This window comes from Eriocheir sinensis, chromosome 40 (genome assembly GCF_024679095.1).
Source record: "Eriocheir sinensis breed Jianghai 21 chromosome 40, ASM2467909v1, whole genome shotgun sequence".
Lineage (NCBI taxonomy): Eukaryota > Metazoa > Arthropoda > Malacostraca > Decapoda > Varunidae > Eriocheir > Eriocheir sinensis.
Window position 1 is genome coordinate 8550533 of NC_066548.1, and position 26481 is coordinate 8577013.

General features: G+C 40.2%; 1 protein-coding gene across 9 annotated transcripts; it reads right to left on the bottom strand.

The window, feature by feature from the left end:
• Window positions 1–6640: 6640 nt before the first annotated feature.
• Window positions 6641–24848, bottom strand: LOC127009326 (CCR4-NOT transcription complex subunit 2-like). 9 transcript variants are annotated; one of them, XM_050882292.1, is made up of 12 exons: window positions 24760–24848; window positions 21033–21195; window positions 20597–20703; window positions 19055–19151; window positions 18424–18682; window positions 17656–17846; window positions 16603–16704; window positions 15790–15918; window positions 15340–15601; window positions 13505–13612; window positions 10428–10551; window positions 6641–8370 (listed from the first exon to the last, which is right to left on the bottom strand). In XM_050882292.1, the coding sequence occupies exons 2-12, from the start codon at window positions 21040–21042 to the stop codon at window positions 8257–8259; spliced, it is 1503 nt and encodes a 500-aa protein (XP_050738249.1). In that variant the 5' UTR covers window positions 21043–21195; window positions 24760–24848; the 3' UTR covers window positions 6641–8256. The 9 variants fall into 9 exon arrangements, with proteins under 9 accessions (XP_050738249.1, XP_050738247.1, XP_050738250.1 ...); XM_050882290.1 differs by having other exon boundaries at window positions 15790–15936; window positions 24760–24846; XM_050882293.1 differs by having other exon boundaries at window positions 15790–15936; window positions 20627–20703; window positions 24760–24844.
• Between the last annotated feature and the right edge of the window lie 1633 nt (window positions 24849–26481).

The window sequence follows — 26481 nt, forward strand, 5'->3', positions numbered from 1 at the left end:
CCGTTTTCAATATGTCCTTGCAACAAGGCATCGTTCCTTCGGAATGGAAAAGGCTAACGTGACACCGATTTTTAAGAAAGGAGACAAAAAAATACCGGGTAATTACAGGCCCATTAGTCTAACTTCAGTTGTAGGTAAGCTACTCGAGAGCATAATAAGAGACAAAATTGTGAGTTACCTTGAAAACCACTCATCAATTGGGGATTCACAACATGGTTTCAGTAACAAAAGATCCTGCCTATCAAACCTATTGATATTTATAACGACCTCTTCTCAGTTTATGACGTAACCAAATCACTGGACGTAGTCTACCTTGATTACCAGAAAGCGTTTGATAAAGTTCCACATCATAAATTAATTTATAAATTAAAGCAACTAGGTATTGACGGTCAAGTACACCAATGAATCGCGAATTGGTTGAGCAACAGACATCAAAATGTGATCGACGGATTTAACTCAGAGTGGGCGCCTGTCACTAGTGGCGTCCCTCAGAATTCGGTTTTTGGCCCAGTGCTCTTCATTATTTATATCAACGATGTGGATGTTGGACTCAATAATCTCATTAGTAAATTTGCAGATGACACAAAGATTGGTAACTCGGTTTTCACTGACGAAGACAGACAAAGCCTCCAAGAGGATTTGCATAAAATCTCAGCTTGGTCTGATAGATGGGAGATGCCCTTTAATGTAGACAAGTGCCAGGTCCTTCAAGTTGAAACAAGAAATAAGAAGTTCGATTACGAAATGCGCGGCGTCAAACTCAAAAGCGTTCAATACGTCAAGGACTTCGGTGTCAAAATCGCGTCAAACCTCAAATTCTCACAGGAATGCATTGATGCAGCAAATAAAGCGAACAGAATGTTGGGCTTCATTAAAAGAAACTTTTTATTAAAAAAATAAAGAATGAATACTTCCGCTCTACAATAGTTTAGTCAGACCCCACTTGGAATATGCCGTACAGTTCTGGTCTCCCCACCATGTAAAGGACATTGCTAAATTAGAAGGTGTTCAACGTCGGACAACAAAAATGATCCCTTCCTTGTGCAACAAACCCTACGACGAGAGGCTGTCCACTTAACATGTTTTCTCTTGAGAAACGTCGCCTCAGAGGAAAACTGATCGAATGTTTTAAAATACTTAATGGATTCACAAATGTGGACAAATCAAAATTGTTTATGATCGATGACACTTTGCGAACGAGGAATAATGGGACAAAACTTAAATGCAGACAAGGAAATTCAGACTGCACCAAATTTTTCTTCACCAACGTTGAAGTGCGAGAATGGAATAAACTTCCACTTTCAGTGGTCCAGTGTAACACGATTGGCTCCATTAAAAAACAAGCTCGACCGACACTTCCTCCAATTCAATATTAACTAGAGTTGAAATGCAAAGTTTTGGAGCCATCTGTTTAATGTAGAATCACATAGGTTTAAGGACAGACCACCTACTCTGGACCATGGGGTCTGTGTGGTCTGATTTTCTATGTAAATCTCTCTCTCTCTCTCTCTCACACCACACACCCCATACTCCTTGCTCAAAGGGGGACAAATCCTGGCCTGAGCGGGGCTCGAACCTTCGCCTGACAGCCGCGAAGTCTGGCAGCGCAGAGCTTTACCATTGAGCTATCGGAGCGCTGTGTGTGTGTGTGTGTGTGTGTGTGTGTGTGTGTAACAACGATGGAAGTCTTAGGAATTAATACAGGAATACCTAAATGGTACTGTTATTTAGTACCACGTAAAGTTGTTAAGCAAAATGTTTATCAAGCAAGACAGATTTTCCTCCTAAGCACTATGGCTGGACGAGGACAGTCTGGTTCAGCCGAGCACAGACTAAACTTCATTAATTTCGAGACTCAAAACACCTCAGCAGCAGGTTGGGAGAGCGCCTGAGTGAACTATTAATAAACACACATACATAACTTTCCTGTGGGAGCGTCTAAGTGAAGTCTTAAGAAACATCCATATGTTTTCTGTTATTACCAACGTTTGTTTGGATAAGCGTATTATCTGGTCCACGCTGTGAGAAAAGAGTAGTGGGAAAGCTCTCAGGGCCGCCTGTGTGACACCGGTGATTTGTAACGTGAAAGGGGTTGTCAGAGTGATAGCCACCGGATGCTATTAACACACACACACACACACACACACACACACACAATAATAATTTTACTTATGTTGAAATCTGGTCGGGCTTCGATAAGGTCCACTAAATCTTCGGTCTGGGGCAGAATGTCTTTGCATAACGCAGTTGAGGATTCTGTGTTTCGGGTAACGGCACGGACTGGAGCCGTGGAGACTGATAATACAGTCTCTTTGACTGGACCGGAAAGGAGAATGATAAGTGGAAAAGAGAAATTAGATTAGGCATATGGATTAAAAATCTCAAGAAACACTGATAAAAATCTCTGTTATAGCTTCTTTGCGCTTGGGCTCGCGTTCCATGATCTACTCTTTAGGTGTTATTTAGATAAACATCGATGAGTCAACGCCACTGGGTTAGCAAACACACTTACCGCCCCCCCCTTTTTTTACAGTAAAGGAAGCAGCTCACGGAAAAAAAAACCCCAGCCCATTAAGCACTGCTCCTATGAAAGAGAGTAGTGGTGACTAAAACGTGAAGATTATTCAGTGCACGCGTTTTAATCAATAGTGGTTGATAATAAAATAGAATGCATATAAAAATAAATTCCATATGATAAATTCAATTTTTTTGATGATCATTATATGTATATTTATGAACACACGTGTGGTCATTTTCGCACATGTGGCAAGGCTCGATGGAGAGGGGCGGCGGGGGCGGCGGGGGGTTCACCACCAATAACTGAGGTGCTAACGGTATGATAACAGTCAGTATACTATTCCACTGGGGCCTCGAGGGGTTGCTGCCTAGCGTGCAAACAATAAGTGATGAATGAAAACTTTGTACCAGTTGCACCCTTACTCTTATTAATATATTAGGAAACAAGCTACCGTACTCAAAAGAAATGGGAAGTTATAAAAATTTGAAGCTGTCAAGATTACGACTGTCTTTCAAACTATTAACTTTCTATGCTTCAACTCAACTTTATCATAATTTTCCTGATATAAGGATACCAATATAATTTGTGCATACACGTCGTGTAATTTTGTTGATCTCATAATGTTCCTTCACCATTTGGCTCTTTAAGTTGTTAATATGACACCCGTGGCTATTTCCAGTTTTCAGCAGTAGATGATGAAACAAGTTTTTAAATTGTCCGAACCATCCCTCCCCGTGGTGATGGTTCGACCAGGAAGGTGGGATGTACGGACACTCGTATTACTCGACATTATCTTAATATAACTGAAGTTGGATTAGCTAATAAACAAGATATTATCAATTACAAGACATTTGTGGAAGAATAAATACTATTTTCTCAACATTTATAGGAAAATATATATAAAAAGGAAAACTATAAGAAATATCTTAATAATTGTGGAAATTTGGCTTCCTTCTCTTCTCACAATTAAGCGTAATATCTTAATATAAATCAACCAAATTATCCTTTTGATAATGGTTGCAACACCTATCACTTTTAAATTGATATAAAATAAATAAAAACCATGAAAAATCACGACCCTTTAAAAAAATGACTGGTCACACTTCACCTACAGCACGAGGGCTTTACACGTGGCAATTCCTGGCCGGCAATACAGCCGCGACGATCTAGCGGCTAGACCGGCTGGGTGCTCTCGGGAGCAAGTACCTTCACACGTGGGAGGAGCCGCCGGGAGCATGAATTCATCCCAGACACCCCAAAAGGATACTACCATGTCTTAAAGCCACAATGAATTTGATCCATTAGCCTAATATTGTAGAAATACTTTAAGTAAAAGAGTTTTATCATAAGTAGTATTGATTGATTGATTGATTGTTTATTGTTGCATTTAACAACAAAGGAGAAGGGAGGAACATGCGATCCCAACCCCCAAGCATTACAAAGTTTGATTATATAATACACGAAAATAATCGTTCCTTAATTACCTCCTTTAATATCTCGCATAGATAAACATTTCCCGCAATGTTGCTGCCACTCTCTCAAAAGTTGTTTTGCGCAGACTCTGCCTCTTGTAGAGCTTATCTTGTGGGTTCCGCATGTGTCCATGCTGTCTACTTACTCTAGCAATGCCACCTCGGCCTCCCGGCTCCAAATCTTGTTATCTGTATCTGTCATTTCTTGTTTTATTGGCGCCGACATGTTGTTTACCCAGCCGCCAGTCGGCAATACGCTCAGCTGCAGAAAACTTGCCACGAAAAGAGCTCCCAGACCCAGACCCAGACCAAAAATGCTGCCGGCAGCACGTCGCGGTTGTATTGCCGGTCAGGAATTGCCAGGTGTAAAGCCGCCTTTATGCATCTCTGTTTCACCAAAATAATGCACAGACCGCTACTTGCCATATTCATGAAGAGGGAGCTTGAGATACCCCATAAAAATATGGTGCAAAAAAACTAAAATCTGATTTGCATCGAAAAGTACAGCGCTCAGGGCGTAGTTGTCCTGCGTGGGCCAAGGCAGTAAAGTTTTACATATTCACGCAAAATTGCGTACCATTCAGTCCCATATGTTTTACAATAATTGCTATGTCTGGACCATCCCGCTGTCCGAATCATCACTGCTCTCCCCTACTGTTTGATATTGCTAAATAAATATGATTGATAGATTAAGCTTAAGTGGTAAAATACACACACTTGTTAGCTGTATTAGATTAGCATTTACTGCTTTTAATGTTGTTGTAAGTTTGATACCAATACGTACGGTTAAGGGCGCCGTCTATTCATTTTGAAGTTTTCTGAATTTTCAGAACACAGTGGCTCTAACTTTCTTTGGAGTGCCGCCTAGGGTCCCAGGACACAGCCCGGGTGCCAGCTCTCCCAAAGATATAAACACGCACCTCCTTCGTGTCGGGCTTACCACAGCATGAAATGCGGCAAATACTAATCTAATACAGTTAATGAGCCTGTGTACTTTGACTCTTGAACTTTAAATATTGAATAAATCAACTTAGCAATACGAAGCTACATTTGTTGCCAGCTTACTGACCTCTAAACGTTTAGCGGGGTGGGTGTGCCTGCAGGGATGTGAGGACATTAATATGATGTTGAAGTTTTCGATCGCTGTATTTAATAATTTTCAGTATGTTTGAAAATTAGATGAATGATTGTACTAAAGTGGCGCTCTGCTCTGCACAATCTTGAGATGGCTATGAAGTACACATTTTAATTTTTTCAATAGTTCACATAAAATTCTGAAACAAAGGAACCATGAAGACTGGGAAAAAACTGTAGTCACAGAAAAAAAAAAAAAAAAGCGCGACAGACATCTTATCAATGTGCATTCACAAAAGTTAAAAATCATCATCACTCTCGGTAGGATGTTAATTATCAACAACTACAAAATAGAAACTGTATTTCCTGGTGTCTCTCTCTCTCTCTCTCTCTCTCTCTCTCATTCACTGCATCTATGAAAATACAAAATGAAAGTTCTTAAGATATTACTGAGGACAATATCATGTAGTATTGAAAGTAGTGATGAGGTTATTTGTTTACAAAGAAAGAAAAGAGCAAAGAGGAAGATAGGATAAAGAAATATGAAATAAAACTATGAAAGCAGGAGAGAGAGAGAGAGAGAGAGAGAGAGAGAGAGAGAGAGAGAGAGAGAGAGAGAGAGAGAGAGAGAGAGAGAGAGAGAGAGAGAGAGAGAGAGAGAGAGAGAGAGAGAATCCTATCTTTGATTTTCTCTCATTAGGTATACTAAATTTCAGTCAATTTAATATTTTAAAACATACGTATTTATAAACCATTACTATTCTACTGTCCCATTGTGAGGAAACCAAGTATGTACTATGGTATTTAGCTGAGCTACAGGGGTTCGAATTAAAACTTGTAGTGCAGAGGTCAGTTTCCTAAGATGAGTGGGAAAACACTGGCTCAAGCCGCTGTCCAATCAGTGACAAGCTTACCGAAGCAGGTCACATAGCATAGGCATAATTGTCCAAGATTTTAAATGAAAGTGAATCCAGTATATATATATATATATATATATATATATATATATATATATATCTATATATATATACATATATATATATATATATATATATATATATATATATATATATATATATATATATATATATATATATATATATATATATATATATATATATATATATATATATATATATATATATATATATATATATATATATATATATATATATATATATATATATATATATATATATATATATATATATATATATATATATATATATATATATATATATATATCCATCTATTTATAAAATGCAAATGTACACAACAGGATCTGGATGAATACTGAGTCCATCTCTTTTGCAGATATGTTCATAATTTCATGACTATTAAAAATCAGTTTTATCATTTGACAAGCTGATAATTATCATAATTATATTATTCACAATTGCAATCTTTAAATATTTAAAATGGAGTGCAAATTCATCATACTCTCCATCTCTGGATGTACTGAGGTGGTTAGATGGAAAGATAGGTAGTTTGATCATCTGAAAGAACCAACCTGAGTGTCAGGTTATTTTTAATGCCTCAAGGAACAATGGACTGTTAGGTACAGAAAAAGAATGAATACTGTAAAACAAATCTATTTGGTACAGAATAATATTGACTGTGTACATAACTATACATACATCGAGAAGAAAGAGCAAGGAATAAGTTCTTTACTGATTACATCATTACTTGTCTGTTCTTTCCCAATAACAAAATTAGTTTTGTACTTTTCTGTCAATGTGAAGTGCAAAAGTGAGCCCTAAAATAGAGCAACTGGAGAGCTCCTTGATAAAGTTGTGGCACTTTGTTACAAAACCACTGCCTTGTTAACCATCCTCAAGAGTGGCAGGCATTCAGATGAGTATTTGAATCTGGAAAGGTGTGTAAAATATCTCATTTTGTATGGAAGAGGTTCTTATACACTATTATCAAAATATTACTTTGGTTATGTTCATGATTGTTTATGATGGATTCTACATACATATAAAAAAAGGTACCGAGATGGGAGAGAACAGATCTTTCTGATGATGTAGTCTGCAGTACTTTGGGCACCAAGTGAATTATCTTGCCATCCCAGTGATTAACTTGTATGATGTCATGTTTGTGTCTAAAATTAACTTTTTCCTCAAAGCTGATGCTTTTTGAGCAGAAGTGAAAATGCAATACCAGAATGACAATAATCTGCCTGAAGACAACTCGGGTATTGATATGGAGATGAGCAAAGGAACTTCTCTTGTCCTTAAACCTTTGAAATTCTTGTTGTTTCAATGATGATATTCCTAAAACGTTCAAGCCCTTGGTAATGAAGATTAATTAACCCTTAACAAAGGTGATGTGACTGAGGCAGACAAGGAGGCAAGGATAAGCACAGTCAATTTTTGACATCAGTGAACCTTCCTGCTGAAAGATTACCACCATGAACGGTACTTTCCTCTACTGTATATGGAACAAAAAAATAAAATATAAATATAAATTTCATCCAAAACCAATTTTCACTGATTTCAAAATGGATTGTGATTACACATGAAAACCTTGTTGGTGGAATAATACCTCCCACACATGTAATACTAGGCAGACCCTCCCCTTTAGGGCCTGGAGGGCTGGCCAAGGAGGCACAATGATGGTTGCATTCTTAGCCAAGCCTGTATGATACACATCCTCAATTATGAGGTTATCTTCAAATATACTGAACAATTTTTCAGATCTACATTTAGCAATAATGTCATTTTAGTATGTTCTACTTCAAAAATTAATAAATTCTAAGCTGCTTTTTTAGTGGCTTTAAAACTATACATAATTTGATGATAATTCTATTTGAAAATCATAAATTACATAAATAATTAAAGTACATGTCAGAGTGCTCCTGCTTTTCTCTAAGCTGTCCACCTCTCACAACTGCTGGTGCTGTGCACCACTCTAGGGATGTTGGTCAACTGTGGAGAGCCTGGCTTGGGCACCAATGCCCTCTTACTATATACATGGATTTATAATTTTTTGTCCAAAATAATTTACTTTACAATAAGTATACAACTGGGAAAATGACATAGGCAAGTGAAGTCTCACTTCATAAAAAGGAAGTTATTGACAACAGATTGCTGAACTAAAGTTTGATTCCATCACAATCACTGGGCTGTGACTCCTCTGTTAAGTTCCTCTGTGAGGATGGTATTGCGCAGGGTTGGCAAGTGTGGGCTGTCACAGGGAGGACGAAGTCGGCGTATGTATGAGTCCCCCGGGCGTGGGGATGTGGGGCCTCTCCTCCAATTTGTCGTACTCCAAGTGGAACTCTTTCGGAACCTTCCGCCAATTCTGGGAAATAAAAGAAATTTATGACATGACTTAATCTGTAGAGATTTTTTTATCATCAAACTTGATTTTCTTCTTGGATAGGATGAGGGGTTAAGTCTTGAGAAGGAGAAAACATGTGCAGTCCGAGGATCCCAAATTAAAGAGTCACAGAGGCATGCATGCATCTAAGCACAAAGACCCACACAAAAAATAGATTGGCTTTGATGACGTCACTCACTAACAATATACAGTATTTCACATCCTACTGGAGTCCTGGAGATAAGGCAGCATTAAGTCCAAGTAGGGTACACCTCTGGTTCTCCCTTAACCCTTTCATTGCTAAATGGTCGCAGTGAGCATTAGCGTACCTTGCCGGTGGTGCTAAATGCTCACTGCGAGCTCCAGTCGCACTCAAGTTTCCCACATATGAGTGTTCCAACACTATTTCTCACCCCACAGCATTGCCAATTCAATGGGTTTTCCACGAAATTTGGTGGAAAATCATGTCAGCCTAGCGCGGAACAGAAAATCTACGGACGAGCAACTGGTGGATATCGTTGTCCAATACAGTGGCATTTTTGCATAGCTTCACCTATCACTTGACTGATATTTTGACCAAATAGTTGTAAATTTTGCAGTTGGCAATACTGCCCTGCCAGCACCCTGTCATCAAGAGATCTACTTAGTAGTTGCTTTACGGCCGACTGTTGTGCGTGCATAAATGTACGTCTTCACAGGCAACACCCCCTGAATGTGCCTGTACATTCACAGGAGAGACTTACATTACCGAATCCTATAGATGTTGGCCTCCTCTTTCCAATGGTGTTTTTGTTTATAGCTGTGATGAATAGTTTTTGAGATACAGGGGTTAAAAGAGCGAGCACTAGCGTCACTTGCTGGTGGTGCTAAAAGCTCGCTGCGAGCGCCAGTCGCACTCACAGCAAAAAACACCTCCAGAATGTGCCTGTATGTTTACAGGAGAGGTTTACATAACTGAATCTTATAGATCTTGGCCTCCTCTTTCCAATGGTGTTTTTGTTTATAGCTGTGATGAATAGTTTCTGAGATACAGCAGTTAAAAGAGATCCCCTTCCCCCGCTGGGGATAGTCTCATTGCGAGTGCTTAGCAAGGAAAGGGTTAAATATATTCCTTCAGCTGCAGCCAAATATCCTTAACCTATCAGATCTACTTTTCTTTCATATTAAAGTTGCTCGCAGGAGGTTGTCTTATAGGGTGCCTCAGTCTGTTATCCACCAACACAACTGATGTTAATTTTTCTCATATCTTTAGTCTCCTCCATTCTGTGTGCTTCAGCATTGTTTCCTCTATTCACCTGACTCATGACTCAGAGACCACACCACCACACTGCAGCCAGCAATGATGAATGCTGTCAGTTATAGTTGATTTTGAGTTTCAAATTCTTAATACTGTTGCAGAAAGTTTTGTTGATGCAATAGTTCGCTGATTATAATTTTATACAGCCTTAGTGCTGCCACTACCAAGAAAAGTAGTAAGCTTCAAAAATACATTATATTAGTAATAATAATAATAATAATAATAATAATAATAATAATAATAATAATAATAATAACATTATTATTATTATGTAATTTTAAAGTCTGCTACTTTTCTTGCTAGAGGGCAGTGCCAGGACTGCCTATAATCAGCGACCTCAATAATTAACAAAACTGCTGTCTATGACACTTAAGTTTTAAACTCAAAATTGACTATAATTGACAGTATGTATCATTGCTGCCTGCATATTATTGATTTTGACAAGTGTTTCCTTTGTGTAGCCAATCATAAATTATCCACAAAATTGGACACTGTGTGACAGCGGGTTGCTAGAGCATGATAATGCATGCATGCTGCATGCATTATCGTGCTCTGGCAACCATAAATGTATTCAATTCATCACAGTTTTCAGTGCTTCAGTTACCTTTCTGCCTTGTGTTAGTCAGTATGCTCTTCTTAAATCAGGTAAAAGTATTAAATGGAAAATCTTTAATGTCAAACTAATTCTGCAATGGTTGAGTTATAGTGAATAAAACTACCATTTAAAATATATATTACTAACTTGGGCATCAAAATAGAAGTAAGTTCCCCGCTCATAGTTGGGACCCTTATCTACAGGGGCCATGCCAGGGGCTCTGGTTATCCAGACTCTCTCCTCCTTGTGGTACCTCCAGTCTCGGTTGTACCTGGAAAGAAAAAATAAACCTGATTAGCTTCATGGTAAGCATAAAATAACTTTTATACATCAGTTTTTACACAATTTCATAATTCAGTTTTAAGTTCAGAAGCTGTTTCCTTTTAAGGGATGATAGAGGCTTGATAGAGAGCCTTCACAGCTACCTCAGGTAAGTGCTGTGCTCACTGCAAACATTTCCTTCCTGTTGATACAATAATATCTCAGACTTATCTCCTCTAATTACCTATTATTGCATTTATGAGGGTAATGATACTCCACTCCCGCTCCGGTGCATTCAGTTGTTCCAGTGTAAAGTGTAAGACATGTCAGGTTACTATGAAAGTTTACTGATAGCGTTAGTACCATAGTAACTTTCTGTTGGTGCCACTTACTGCTGGCAAATGAAACTTACTGTAGTTTGTGGTGTATAACACACACTTTTTTTCACTCAAAAATGTGAAGTGGTGATGCCCAGGGGCTTAGCGCCTTCTGGCAGATGCCCAGACACTTGAGCTCGGTGAAGGTTTTGCTGCGGCAAGCTTGTCAGGGGCCAGACAACAAAATTTGGAGAACACTGGGGGGCCTGATGTCTTTATATGGTGGTAGACTCCATGTTTTTCCAGATTTTTTGGCTGTTGTCAGAGTTCTGGCTTGAAGACATTGGGGTAGGTGTTGCAGAGGTGAGCAAAGTGGTCTGTCACCTCGTCTACCTGTAGGGCAAACTTGGTGGGTGCGACGGCGATGGGAGTGGCGGTGAGGGAGGCTGCGTCCATCAGCCGACATCTGGAGTTGGTAGTGGGGTAGAAAATCTGCCGCAAGTAGGGGAAGGGTGACGTCTGCCACTATGAAACTCCATCCAAACGTGCGGCCGCTGATGCTGATATCAAGGTGCTGACGGCCGTACATTAGTTTAGGTGTGTTGTTGGCCACGGCGAGTTGGATGTTGGATGCTGGTAGATGGGGCTTCTTCTATTGTGCAGCTGGCAGGAGGGAACGGGCAGTGCCGGTGTCGACCTGGAAACGCACCCCCGTTACAGGATCGGAGAGGAAGAAGGCGTTAACACCTGTGGGGGCCGTCGTGATGCACGGTGGCCACCCTACTCGTTTTTAGGCCACAAGCATCCTGGTTGGCAGGTTCTTGCCTTGGGGCCAAATTTGGCGTGGTAATAGCAGAGCTGATCTGTGAACTTCTTGGTTCCCTGCTGTTTTGATCGTGGCCAAAGGTGTGGTACTGTTGCGCTGGTGCTTGTTGGGCTCGCTGTGGTAGGCGGTGTGCTGCTGTGATGTCGACCTCGTCATCCCGGAATAATAGTGGGGGTGTCGGAAGGCATGGCGTTGATGCGGCGGGTTGAAGCCGTGAGTGCGTCGATTAAGCGGTCTGCTTGTTGTTGCAGGTCATCCTCGTCGACTTCCTCCGCGTTGGGAATGGCAGCACAGATGGATTTGGGGAGGCGGAGGAGCCACAGTGCCCAAAGAAGGTCTAGATGTCGAGCCATCACGTCAGTGGCTGGAGGGAGTCTTGCCAGTGCCCTCATCTTGAGGAGGGTGTCGGAAGGTTTCTGGTCGCCAAGGGATTGTTGTGAGAGCAGGAGGAGCTGTGACACTCGCGCTGCTGGGGAAGGCGTAAAACGGTGAAGTAGGTAGGTTTTCAGGTCGTCGTATTTGATGGCGGCGTCGCCCTTGGCTTCCAACCATTCCGAGATACGTGGAAAAAGTTTGTCTGGGAGAGCTGCTAAGACTTGGTCGGCTCGTGAGGTTGGGCTGCTCACTCTTTTGTGGCGGAATTGCACCTCTGCTCGCCGGAATCAGGTATGTGCATCAATCGTAGAGAAGGTCGGGAGCTTGACCCGTGCGACTGCAGCTGGGTGGGGGTCTGCAGGAGTGAAAGATGGAGAGTTGATGGAGGGCATGTCCATTGTGTCGAGAGGCAAGGGAGCAGCTTGCGTCACTCCAGGGTCAGCAATGTAGCGGTTGGTACTTCAGGCAGTCTAATTTCTTAGTTCAGGTAAGGTAAGAATAAAAGACTGTGGTGATCTGACAGCAACGGATTTATTAGTGAGAGACACGGCTATTTATAGGGCGCTACAGGATCAAGCACCAGTTCCACAGCCAGTCAGCTACCAATGTGGCTGCCACTCCGCTCCTCGTGAGTATTCACTGTCGGCCACCTTGGATCTAGCGCTTAGACCAACAACCAATCATCTGTCAGCGTGACTCCCATCCCACGCCTCGTGATTGGGTTTGTGGTGAAGGCCGCCACAGACTTGAAGATTTGAATCTTTGTCCACCTGCATAGATATTGACAACGCCATATACTCGTATTGAGGGAGTTCATAACACTGTGGGCCAGGCCAATCCATCAAATGACTTCCTGGTGAGACCACCATTGTTATGCACTATGCTACCAAGGTATGTGAAGCTTTTGGTGACTCCAACATCCTCACCAAATGTATTAACAGACCGAGCTGTTTCATCCAGCAAGCCTCCAAATCACTGGATGTCCTGATGACGAATCTTCAGAATTACGGTGGCTAGCGTTAACCCCGCCATAGAACTGTTTCATTATTTCTTTACCACCCACTACTATATTTCCTTCTTCTGTCCCCATTAGACAAAATTTGTAAGGCTGAGAATCATATAACTAAATGACGTGGATGGCATTAGCAAACTTGTGGCAATCCGAGTGTGAGGCAAACCATAGCATAGGAAAGAACCCGGCAGCATCAGGAAGATGAAATCAGTACAGGACCCCCCCCCGTACTTGACCATCCATTTCTTAACACTTCTTTCTTTCATAATACGCTCCCTGCCATTCTGACATTTCTTCAAATTGTGTGTCCGACTTATGCCTGGCCACCAGCTGGCTAGAAAGCCAACCAACATCTTCCGCTATTAGGCTTTTAGTAATGAACCAAGACTCCTTGTAAGGGTAATACATATCCACCTTTTTTAATGGTACTTACAGTTCAGCAGCAGCATGGATTTGTAACAAATCTCCAGCATTAGAGTAGAACATGTAGAACAATAGGTCTTCCCCATATCTGTCAAACTTGACTGGTGCTAGCTTCCCTCTGAAACAGTAAATATTTTCTTAAATATTTATGTGGAATTAAAGAAAACTATATAAATCTTATAGAAAATTTTTGACATGAAAGTAAGAAATTATAGGGAGCAGGCTTGGGCCGATCACCAGGCCACAGAAGAAAGCCTACTGGCGCTATAGGTTGGGGGAAAAAAAAAAAAAAAAAAAAAAAAAAAAAATCTACATATAGTTCCATAAGTTGTAAATGTAATTTTGATATAAAACGTGCAGGTATAAATTCTGTATAAAAATCATACTTGAAATAAAAAATGAAATAAAGGGACAAAATAATTCCAAAAATGCATCCTTGAGAAAGTGGCAAGAAAAAATGTAATTTATAAACAGCTCGCCATTAATAAAGATTTTTTTATTTTTATAATTCTAGTTATTTATGGTACGATGGAAAATATAAACATGGTGCAAAGTGAGGTTTCATGCCAGTTTGATGCCTCTGTCTCGTGGTGACTCGATGGTGTTCAAATTGGAGCATGACGACACACTTCTCTCCCAGCTACAAGCCTCCCAGTGTTTCCTCATTGTATACAGTCTGATGGCCCAACTAGCCAATCAAGTTAGGGGTCTAAACCAATCAGGAGCCACCACTGCATCAGTGATGATGTCAACAATCAGTTTTCTTACTTGCACACATGCCAGAAACATAAGGTATGCCCCATTTGATGTTCATGTCCTCGCCCACCTACATCAAACATGGCCCTGTTTATTGAGCTATTGCTTATAGCACCATGCATCAGCTTGTATACCTGAGTGGATTAGGATAACTGAACATGTAAGAAAGTGAGATTTCATTGTTGTCAGAGTTTTAGGAGGTACTTCTGTTATATTATGAATTATACATTAGAAGGCATAGCTTATCAGAAGCCTTAATTCTTAGTTTTTAATCCAACCTTGGTCTTGACCAAGGTTGGAGCAAGAAATACTTCAATGAAACATTTCAAAGACTTAAGTACCTGCTATGTAGGGATTGACAGGGTTAAGAATTTATTTCATGCTGGTCAATATGATCAAGATTGATAGTGAAATTATTTGGAGCAAGAAATACTTCAATGAAACATTTCAAAGACTTAAGTACCTGCTATGTAGGGATTGACAGGGTTAAGAATTTATTTCATGCTGGTCAATATGATCAAGATTGATAGTGAAATTATTTGGAGCAAGAAATACTTCAATGAAACATTTCAAAGACTTAAGTACCTGCTATGTAGGGATTGACAGGGTTAAGAATTTATTTCATGCTGGTCAATATGATCAGAGATGATAGTGAAATTATTTGGAAATCATTATGATCACTACAGCAATGAGATGAGAATACAGTAATACTGAAGGTAACTGATTATAATGGAAAGTCTAGGAAATAACAGTTCATGTGAATAAATATTTGAACTGGAAGATGGAAGGCCTTAGATTATTTAAAACATGGAGTGGGTGTGACAGCTATGATTTAAAGATTAATCTATAGCTAGACTTTTGAAAGGATTTGTATGTCTGTTATTAGTAGTGCTGTTGCTGATGCTACAACACATGGTATGTTCAGGGGGTCCAGTGCCCACATGGTTGTGCACCAGGCTTTAAGTATTTCAACTCTAGAGTTTGGAACCTCATCATGCTTACAATGGTGAAATGAAGTACTATTAACGCAAGAGGTTTCATAGACAAAACTGTCTGTAAACACTTGCAGATTCCCATGCCACAACTGACCTTATTTGCTGATTGGTGAGGTATTCTTGGGGTACATGGTAGTCAATGTCTTGTGGTCGGCAGGGAGTTTCAGCCCATGGCCCAGCAAAATTTGGGTAAAGGTTTTCAGGGGAGTTCAAGTTAAGCCCTAACGTAGTAAGATCTGAGCCTAATGCCAAGGAGACCAGGTTGTGGTCAGTTTCCGCTGCCCTGATAAACGTTAGGAGGCCCACCATGCCAAACTGATCAGTAACCATACCTCCGGGAATGTTGGTCACCTTACCTGCAGGACAAAGAAAATGGCGTGAGCATTAGTCCTATTTAGATTTTTATGTTAATGCTTGTGAATTAATAGTGACAACCAATGGCAATGTACATTCATCCAGGTGAAAAAATTGTAATAAAAATCCTCATACAAATCTTTGATGAAAATTTAAGAGAATACTGACTGAGAAAGGGTCTTACACTAACCATCAGGAGATGTCTGAATTCCTCTTTTTTGTGACTGATTCTTTTCTGCTGCTCTCAACACCAAATCTGAAGGAGTGTCAGTGCCAGACGTAGAGTTGGACTTCTTCTCGTTATTGGAGAAGCCATCATCTGAAAAAGGCGCGAAGACTTTCTTTCGGTTAAGGGATAGTAGCAGAGTGGCATGCTGTCTTTACCCAAGAGCCTCAAATTCATCATCTGGACCATTCTCTTAACCAGGTAGGAAGGGGAAACTAGAAGCAGTTAGTCAGAGAAGGAAAAGATCACACTAATATTCCCCTACATCATTTAACCTTTTAAAGATGTAAAGATTAAAGCTATTCATTAGGCATTTATGAAACACAACTGAAGAAATGTGGTCCTGGGAGGATGGAAGTGATGATTGAAAAGAGCTGTGGGAAGAATTAGAGGAGTGGTAAGGGCAAAAACAGAAAAAAGAAGTGGGCAAGAAAGGTGGGCACTATTCATTTCCCCATGAGTCTGGGCAGGAGTGGCTGGACATGGATGGTGTGGAGGGGAGATGGCATAGATGAAGTAAGATAGACACAGGTGACCCTTCCCCCCTTTATGAATTAAAAAAAAAACAGATGTGTTGAGAATAGATGATAATTTTGTAGATAATATTTGGGGATATCATTGAGGGAGAGTCAGCTAGTGAAATGGGTCAACAGAGCAGATGATTTTTGGAGACTTGTCAAGTTAGGGAATGAGTGTGCTGAGGTGTATCAGAGATGCTTATGCCATGGTCGCCCTCTAAGGGGGATGTTTCCCCTCGGCCTAAGGAGCGCCACTTACTTTTTCCAGTAGGGTTGGCCTGGGAGCCGGGTAACGCGGGGAAGTCTTCATTGCTCATGGTGAACTCTGAGGTTTCAGGGGTGGGTTGCTTCACCATGCCCACTGTTAGAAAAATATTAGCCAGGTCAAAACTGCTCAACTGGAAAAAGTTATCTTGATTTTAAAGATCATGTACCTCATCATATGAAGTATGGACATTATTTGAGATGACTACTGTACCCCAAAACATATACACCCAAACTATAAAAGATTAGTCTAGAAACATTATAAATGATATTTCTTAACTCCAATTTCATATACACTCTAACAGAGTTTCTATATATTTAAATATTTACTAACAATGCTCTGGCTAAAACAGCTGTGATGCTGGATACCATGATTTCAAGTTTTCTCCATTGCAGGATAGAGGATAAGCATATATTGTGCAACTAGAAAAGTGTCACTGTCCTCTAAATGTAAATTTTCTAAAAATCGCAACAAATAGTTTTCTGGAAATACAAATGCTTCTTATTACAATGTTGCTCATTTGATCAAAAAAATTTTTTTTTTTGTGGAAATCATCAGTTGTTTAATGCTAAGATATGAAAGTAAACTCAATCTGGAATTTCTCAGCTTTTCTTAAATCAAACAGAAGTCTGTCTTTTACACAAGGTTATAGTTTGAACAGTTTTCCATGTTGAAAGTGCTGGTACACAAGTACTCAACATAGTGCTGGGAGGTTTTAAAATCATGCTATTTAAAAAATGTTGTTTATGTTAATTTAGCTTCAGATCATCATATATGGCTGCATTAAGATTGCAAGGCTCTCAATATATTTTCTAGTTTTACTTTGGCATATTATAAATATGTGCGGTGCCTTCTCTGATGAGGTTAGATGGGCTTCTTTAATACCTACTCTTACTTCATTAATTATTTTTGGGGGGGAGGTGAGTGATATTTGACTCATTTATAGGAGATAAACAGTACAGAAATAGCACCTAAAAAAGGGACTTGACATATGCATGGGGTAATTAATGTTTTCCTGATGGCAAATCAATGAGCAACTTTACTCACCATATGGTTGTCTCCCAGCCATTGGGTTTGGTTGGGAATTGTCAGTGTTTCGCGAAGAGAGAGAGGGAAATTCCGATAGGTCTAGAGGGGGAGGAGCAGAATCACCCCCAAAATTGCTATGGAGCCCCATCATACTACTTCCTCCTCCACTTCCATACGGCCGACCCACAAAATTACTAATGCCTCGGTTTCTGCAAAAAGTAGTGTCATTAGCAATTAATATGGATTGTGGTTTATGTTGTAGTAAAAAAAGTATGGTGGGAAAAAAGATTAAAGTCTAATAATTAACCTGTAGTAAAAAATCTGATAACCTATGGAAGTATACATTTCCTGAACATCAGAATGACTATACTAGAAAGCATACAGCTATTGAAGAACTTGATTTGAGAAATGCACAAGTTTTATGAGTATAAGTGATGAATGGGAAATACAATCTATTTGCACTATATATATATATATATATATATATATATATATATATATATATATATATATATATATATATATATATATATATATATATATATATATATATATATATATATATATATATATATATATATATATATATATTAAAATCATTAAAAAAAAAAAAACCACCGACACAAAGAAATACTATTATTATCCATTTAAATGAGTTTTTCCAATATCTGTTCCAACCTTATTCAGGAGCTCAACTTCTTTGAAGTTTTCTGTGGTTATGATGAAGCGTTACTTCATATTGTTTACCACTATGTTTACAAGTAGATAATAAAGTCTTATCCTTACCCAAGACCTTGCATATGCCTGAGCATTTCATTGACAACAGCCCGCTGCTGCGTTGCCGCTGCCGTTGCTTGAATGCTGTTCGCCATAAATAATGAGTTGGTGTTGTGTGTTGCTGCCACTGCTGATGACAGCGCTGCTAAGCTGTGTCCACCTGAGCTGCCGCCACCACTGCTTACCAGGTTCCCAACACTTGGGCCACTCACAATGCCGCGACTCTCGATGCTTCTAGCAACAGTGCCGCCTAAACTCCCCATACTACCTGTTGATGGATAAATTCATTGAACAAGTCATTTACAAAACCAGCATGCTGTTACAACTACTGCAGATCTTCATCCTTTGGAGACTTGAGTTTAATAAGTATAGTTAGTAGGATGGCTGGATGGGGTTTAAGAGATACGTATACTGGATATCAGGAAATGAGACATTTATGGGATCTTCAAGTAGAGCTAACAGCTTTCTTTATCTGGGTGTTTGGGAATTGGGACACTGCATGTAAACACAACTGTACCGTGATTGATGAAATGGCACATTCTGCCTCATTCATGATTAAGATTTAATTGCTGACAAGGAATATCAAAATGCTGAAAATACAGTTTTGATTGGGCAGATAAAGGCTTGCGCTTACACTAACCTAACGTTTCTCCTCCTCCAGGCCTCACACCACCACCACCAGCCCTTGGGTTTCCTGCTGCTTGAGATACCACTGTGGCGCCTCGCTCCACCAATGCCTGTAAGAAAATAATATGTGAATTCAAATGTTCAAGGCTAATGATTGAAAGACAATCTTTCCATTTAAGCATGACTAATCAGTCCTGAAGTTTATTAGAGCAAACATTTTCCATTATTCATGTCCAACTTACAGGGAGAAAATCATAATATCAGGCTTTTACTTAGTATGTATGTAGTATGAATGTGAAGTTTGAACAAAAGCAATGATTGATTTCAGAAGACAGTCATCATCTACCTGGCTTTATGAAGCACTATGACTACTACTCAAAGAGAATGCAGATATTTGGTGAATTTGTGTAATGGAATTCCTTTACACAGTTCAAATAATTACTAAGAGGTACCAAATCATATCCCTCTGAGAGAATTGCTGACATGGCAGTCATAAGTGAGGCTCTATGCTTTTCGTTTAGTGTACAAACTTTGTCTTGCAAGGGAGTGGTTTGCTGTTTCTCATCAGCTGTGATTTTACTGCAGTCTGTCATTCATAAAAAAAGTGAACAGCTACTGGTGTCCAAAAACTAACAGGTTACACTTGTTGGTACAAAGATCATGTCCCTTAGCCATATAAAGAAAGGATACTGTTTTTAACTTCATATGTATTTTATCCTTATCATTCTCAAAGGTAACCATAGCTGTCACAGTCATTCCTATCACCCTAGCTATGTCCATCAGTTGAACTGCTTCTCACAATCCCTTTAATTAATACAGCAAGGTTAGGTTCTAGTGTAAATGCTTTCCTTGCCATTTTTGGTGTGTTGGCATTCTTACTTGGATTTCTACCTTGCTTTGTCGGCATTATGGTGCACAACAATGTGCCACTACAAAATGCTTAAATATCAGAGATGAAAGGGTAGCTGAGTGTATGCAGGGATTGAAAGCAGATTAAGGGGGGTGGCACCTAACATTGGATGTCTGTGTATTGTAGAGTCTGATTCCATATATATATAAGGTAGAGAGGGGGTCAAATGCTTAAGCTGAGTGTGGTCTTGGTGCTTATATCTGTCACATTGGCCCTTGAACCTGTGGCGGGATGTAACCCATAACACCGGACACAAGGCCAGAGTAACATCCGGGTTACCACAGTTTACCTTACCCAGGTTTCCCCAAATACCCATTTACTGACCATTCCAAAAGGGAGGATGAACAGTTGGGTGGCCTACACCCTGACCGCCTGGGCCAGAAGGCAAATCTTGACCTACGGCTTTGTAGCTAAGTGTGCTAATCACTTCACCACAGGAATATATATATATATATATATATATATATATATATATATATATATATATATATATATATATATATATATATATATATATATATATATATATATATATATACCGTTAAAGTTAGCATTGTTATCAGAAGCATTGTAAATATTATTGTCAGTGAAGTATGCTGGTCTCATGTAAAATAATTTGTAAGTAAATCAAATCATTGGGCTGACTTTTGGTGCAAAAACTTGCTGCTGAATTACCCAGGTGCTGACGTTGGCCATGGCTGGGCTTGGCGGCCTCTGTCTCCCAGCGCGGGTTGTGGACCCCATTGCAGGTTCTAGAAAGGGTACATAAGTAGAGCGTTGGACATCCTAGCATGTCACTGACACAGGTGTCCATTTGTCAGCACTTAGATAAAACAACATCTATAGATTTTGCCCAAAGTTCAGAGAAGGTAATATTTTCATTTCATATTACTGTTCAGCATTTCACTGATAATATTTAGAATACTATGATATGCTTCTCAATATTCATTTGCTCAAATCCAGTTTCACAATATCAGCTCGTCCTCAGAGTGGGATAGATATTCATACACACCAACTAATGCACGAGTAAATGTACACTGGCGAGTTAGCACCAAAACACACATACACAACAAAAATATACCTGGCCTCATCAGTGGTGCAGCCAGCACTCAGTTGTGAACTCTGTGACCCTGGACAGACGGACGACTTGCCCAGTTCTATTCTTAAACATCAAATAGCAGTAACTTGGGTGAATATCCAGAATTAGATCCGTTTCAAAGTGGTGATGCAGGCCACCACTGAAACTGTTGGAAAGTTTTGTTTAGTCGGCACAACATCTGTGGTCATATGCCAGAGAGAGACAGAAGGGGAAGGAATTATAGGAAAAGGGAACAGACTCCAGGAGACGGGACACAACCCCCGATTAATATCTGGTACCCATTCACTGCTGGGTGGACAGTGGAGTAGGGTATCGGAAAAGCTGCCCAAAATTTTCCACTCTGCCCGGGAATCGAACCCAGTGATAGCTTACAGTTTTCGTGGCAATAGGATAGGTTTCTTAGCTGTGATCAGTTACTGTTTCAGCAGCGATACATAGGTAAGAATGCATTTTATGACAAGACGTAGTAAGGCAGGGCACAGTTTCGGTGTCGGGGGCTTCGTGGTGCAGTGGGCCGAGTGTGCTAACCACTGCACCACGAAGCCCCCGACACCGAAACTGTGCCCTGCCTTACTACGTCTTGTCATAAAATGCATTCTAATCTATGTATCGCTGCTGAAACAGTAACTGATCACAGCTAAGAAACCTATCCTATTGCCACGAGAAATGTTGGACGGAAACTGTTAGCGGTGATGAACATAAAATTAACCCTTAAGGGTCGGGCTAGAGGACTATTGTCGTCCTCGCAGCGCGTGGGCGGTGTTGATAGATTTTGAAAAATAGGTGTCTTTCATCAATGCCCCGTGTGGCAATTTCAAAAGAAAACATAATAATTTATACTGTTTTTTCATCGCCAATCCTTCCTCTCCACGATGAAATAAATTTGAATTGTCTAGGTTGCAGCACGGCAGAGATATAATGTTGGGAAGAGGTGCTATTTTTGGCCAAGTTGAGCGCGTCGGATGGCGGGAACTCCCGCCACCCGACGCTTTCTGCCCGAGCAGGAATTCCCGTCACCCGACCCACACGGGTTAAAATCTATTGCTTAAAAAAAATAAAAAAAAAAAAAAAAAAAAAAAAACAGGAGTCTGGTGTCATCATACATATACTGCATCTACAAGTGATGATAAGAAATATTCGACATTACTCCCCTCCACTTCAACAAACTTAAAACACCTGGTAGTGGGGAGGGCTATGAAGACCAGGGAAACCGTGGGGTAAAAGTAGGTATTGCAGTGATGCTGTCCACCTGAAATGAAGCGTTTCTGTGCTCTACTTATGGCGAAAATATATATTTTCTAAACAAATCCCCCGATGGCGGCGCTGTGGGACAGCGCCATTTAGATGGATGCCAATAAGCGAGGGGGGCGAAGGCCCCCCGTTAGAGGTTAGGTTATGTAAAGTTCGGTTGGGTTAGTTTAAATGTGCTCCCCCACCCAATAACCCTGATTTCCCACAGGTCCCCAAGATTATTAGGGGAAGGGGATTTAGGCCTTTTTCTTTACTTTGAAGTACTTGTGCCTTCATATTATGGTTGAGGGACATGTATTTTGTCCCTTAACTATAATATGGAGGCGTAATATCATATTTTGGAGGCGCGGAGTGACTCCATGATTACTAAAATAAATAAATACATGCTATTTTTTTATAGTATAGTGTTCCAACCCCTGCACTGGCCTTCTCAAGGTGAAAGAAATATTTGTGTTAATTAACTGTTTGATGAAGAACTGAAGTCGGGTGTGATTCTGTACAAATAGATAATGGTCTTCCACAATCCTAACCAAGAACTTCAGGGCATAACCATGAGTTTCAGGGTAAAATGCCACACAAATTGACCTTCTGAGCTGAGATCTTTTCAGGAAATTGGAAAATGACAAAAGGTGAAAGAAATCCTCGTGTTAGTTTGCAATTTCCCCTCAAAAACGACTGTCTGAACCCATAACCAAGAATTTCAGGGCATAACCAAGAATTTCACAGTAAAATGCCACATGAATTGACTTTCTGATTTCATTTAATTCATTTCATTTCTAGGGGACCCGCAGAGGGCCACTCTCGGGTGGCATGATATGCGGGAGTTGTGTGGGGGATTCAAGGGGCCAGGACAGGATTAGGATAAGGGTTAGGACCGTTAGGATGAGGAAAGGCATTTGGATATGGTAAAGGGCCAGGATTAGGTAGATAATGATTGATGATCCTATTCCTAAATGTGTCAAGAGTGGGACTATTAACTACATGAGATGGGAGATGATTCCACTCTTGGATGCTGCGGGGAAAGAATGAATATTTGAATATACTAGTGTTAGTCTGGTAAGTGTGGTATTTAAGGTTGTGACTGCCTCTAGTGGATCGTGTAGTTGTCGGGTGTAAACAAGTGTCTTTGTTTATGTCTACTAAATTGTTTGTGATTTTAAATAGCATTTGTTGTCTGTGTATTTGTTTTCAAGTTGCTAATGGATCTAGTTTTATATCTTGTTTAAGCAAAGTGACTGATGTAGTGTGTCTGTAATCACATCTGGCCCATCTTGCAGCTTTATTTTGTATGGCCTTTAATTTATTTATGTTATTATTAGTGTGTGGGTCCCAGACGGTGTCACAATATTCTATGTGTGGCCGAACGTGTCTTATATAAGGCAAGATCTCTGCAGGAAAATAGAAAATAAAAGCGCTGGTAAATCCCTGAGCTCCTCTCCTCCATGACCAGCTTACGAGGCTTTTCCGCAATCAAAAAGAAATGAATACATGCTGGTCTTTGTAATACAGTGTTTCAACCCCCTCACTGGCCCTCTCAAGGTGAAAGAAAAATCCTTGCTTCCAAGATCCACAGGACTTGGGTGTGATTCTATATAAGTTGTTAATGGCATTCCACAATCCTAACTGCAAATCTCAGGGCATAACCAAGAATTCTGAGGTAATATGCCACACAATTTGACCTTCCGAGGGGCGAGATCTTTGCAGGAAAATGGAAAATGACAAAAGGTGAAAGAAATTCTCGTGTTAGTTTGCAATTTCAAGAACCACAGAACTTGGGTGCGATTCTGTATAAAAAATTAATAGTCTTCCACAATCCTAACTAAGAACTTCAGGGCACAGCCAAGAGTTTCAGGGTAAAATGCTACACAATTTGACATTCTGAGGGGCAAGATCTTTGCAGGAAAATGACAAAAGGTGAAAAAAAATCCTCGTTACTCCACAAATTTCAAGAACCACAGGACTCGGGTGTGATTCTGTATAAATAGTTAATGGCCTTCCACGACCCCAACCATTAATCTCGGGGCATAACCAAGAATTCCGAGGTCAAATGCCGCACAATTTGACCTTCTGAGTGGTGAGATCTTTGCTGGAAAATGAAAAAAGGTGAAAGAAATCCTCGTGTTAGTTTGCAATTTCAAGAACCACAGGACTCGGGTGTGATTCTGTATAAATAGTTAAGGGCCTTCCACGACCCCAACCACTAATCTCAAGGCATAACCAAGAATTCCGAGGTCAAATGCCGCACAATTTGACCTTCTGAGGGGTGAGATCTTTGCAAGAAAATGGAAAACTATAAAATGCTGGTAAATCACTCCGCTTTCCGCCCCTCCGTGACCAACTTACGAGCCGCAGGTACCGGGGGGGGTCATGCTCTCTAGGGTCCATGGGCTAAGGGGTCAAGGGTCATGGGAAGGGGTTATTCACAGCTAGAAATGTTAACAGAATATGAATGGCTTACACTGACAGACAACCCGAGATCAACAAAGCCCCTGGTGCCCCCTGTGGCCGCCTAGTGAGGCTCCCCGCGCGCCACCTTCAAACTGGTGAGGTTGTAATGGCTTTTTTAGTTATTTTACAGGTTTTAGAGCATATTGGACTATTATGGCGAAATATTCTTCCATCCTTTGCCTATGGGTGCGGTATCTTCATTGGTTTAGTCTGTCCAGAGTGCAGAAGGGCTATTTCAAACGAGGGTAATGGTAGCTAGATCCTCAATTCAAACGGGTGAGGTTATGGCTGTTTAGGATTATTTTAAAGGTTCAAGAGCATATTGGATTATTATGGCGAAATATTCTTCCATCCTTTGCCTATGGGTGCGGTATCTTCATTGGTTTAGCCTGTCCAGAGTGCAGAAAGGCTATTTCAAACGAGGGTAATGGTAGCTAGATCCTCAATTCAAACGGGTGAGGTTATATGGCTGTTTAGGATTATTTGAAAGGTTCTAGAGCATATTAGATTATTATGGCGAAATATTCTTAAATTCTTTGGTTATGGGTGTGGTATCTTCATTGGTTTACCCTTTCCAGAATACGGAAGGGCTATTTCAAACGAGGGTGATGGTAGATCCTTCAAACTGGTGAGGTTGTAATGGCTTTTTAGGGTTATTTTACAGGTTCTAGAGCATATTGGGCTTAATATAGTAAAATATTATTATATTCTTTGCGGGTGTGGTATCTTCATGGGTTTAGCCTTTCCAGAGTGCGGAAGGGCTATTTCAAACGAGGTAATGATAGATCCTTAAAACTATTGAGGTTGTAATGACTTTTTAGGGTTATTTTGCAAGTTCTAGAGCATATTGGGCTTACTGCAGCTAAATATTATTCCATTCCTTGCTTATGGGTGCGGCATATTCATTGGTTTTTAGCCTTTCCAGAGTGCGGAAGGGCTATTTCAAACAAGGGTAAGGTAATGGTGGATCCTTCAAACTGGTGAGGTGGTAATGGATTTTTTAGGTTTATTTTACAGTTTCTAAAGCATTTTGGGCTTACCGTAGCTAAATATTATTCCATTCTTTGATTATGGGTGTGGTATCTTCATTGGTTTAGCCTGTAGCGGCAGCCTAGGCCGCTACAGCGAAAACCAAACATTTCTGTTTGTGTGTTTTCGAGGCAGCATACGTTGTAGCTGGTACAACGCCGTTTGGGTCCGCTAAGGCCGCCTTTGTAGGTTAATAGAAACAACTATTAACTAGTGGTGACTCCATTGACAAACAAGTTTATTTTTGAGAATATACATGTTTTTGAGATAGGCGAATTAGTTTGCACTGGAGTTGACATACAATATTATTTACAATTATGATGTACAGGTGCTCGTATGTGTTTGAATAACTTTATTATAATATTGGTGATTATGTGGTAAAGGTATTTATGATGTAGTGACCCATAGCGATAGAAGGAAATATTTTGGAAGTGTTGATGTATGGAAATAGAATAGTGTATGATGAGTTGGAGAAGAGAAAGAGAACGTGGTGAGTCAAAGGGTAGACTAAAGAAATAAAGGTGAAGAAAACGGGAAGATTTAGAGGGTCACTACATAACTCCCCCCCTAGTGACGAGGTAGGAGGAACGTTACGTGTTTTTGTCTGTGGCACTGGAGTTTGTCTGCAATCACTGGAGTGGGGGACACTGACACGGTGTTGGTGCGTGGAGGATCCGGCCGCAGGAGGTACGCGGGCTTGACC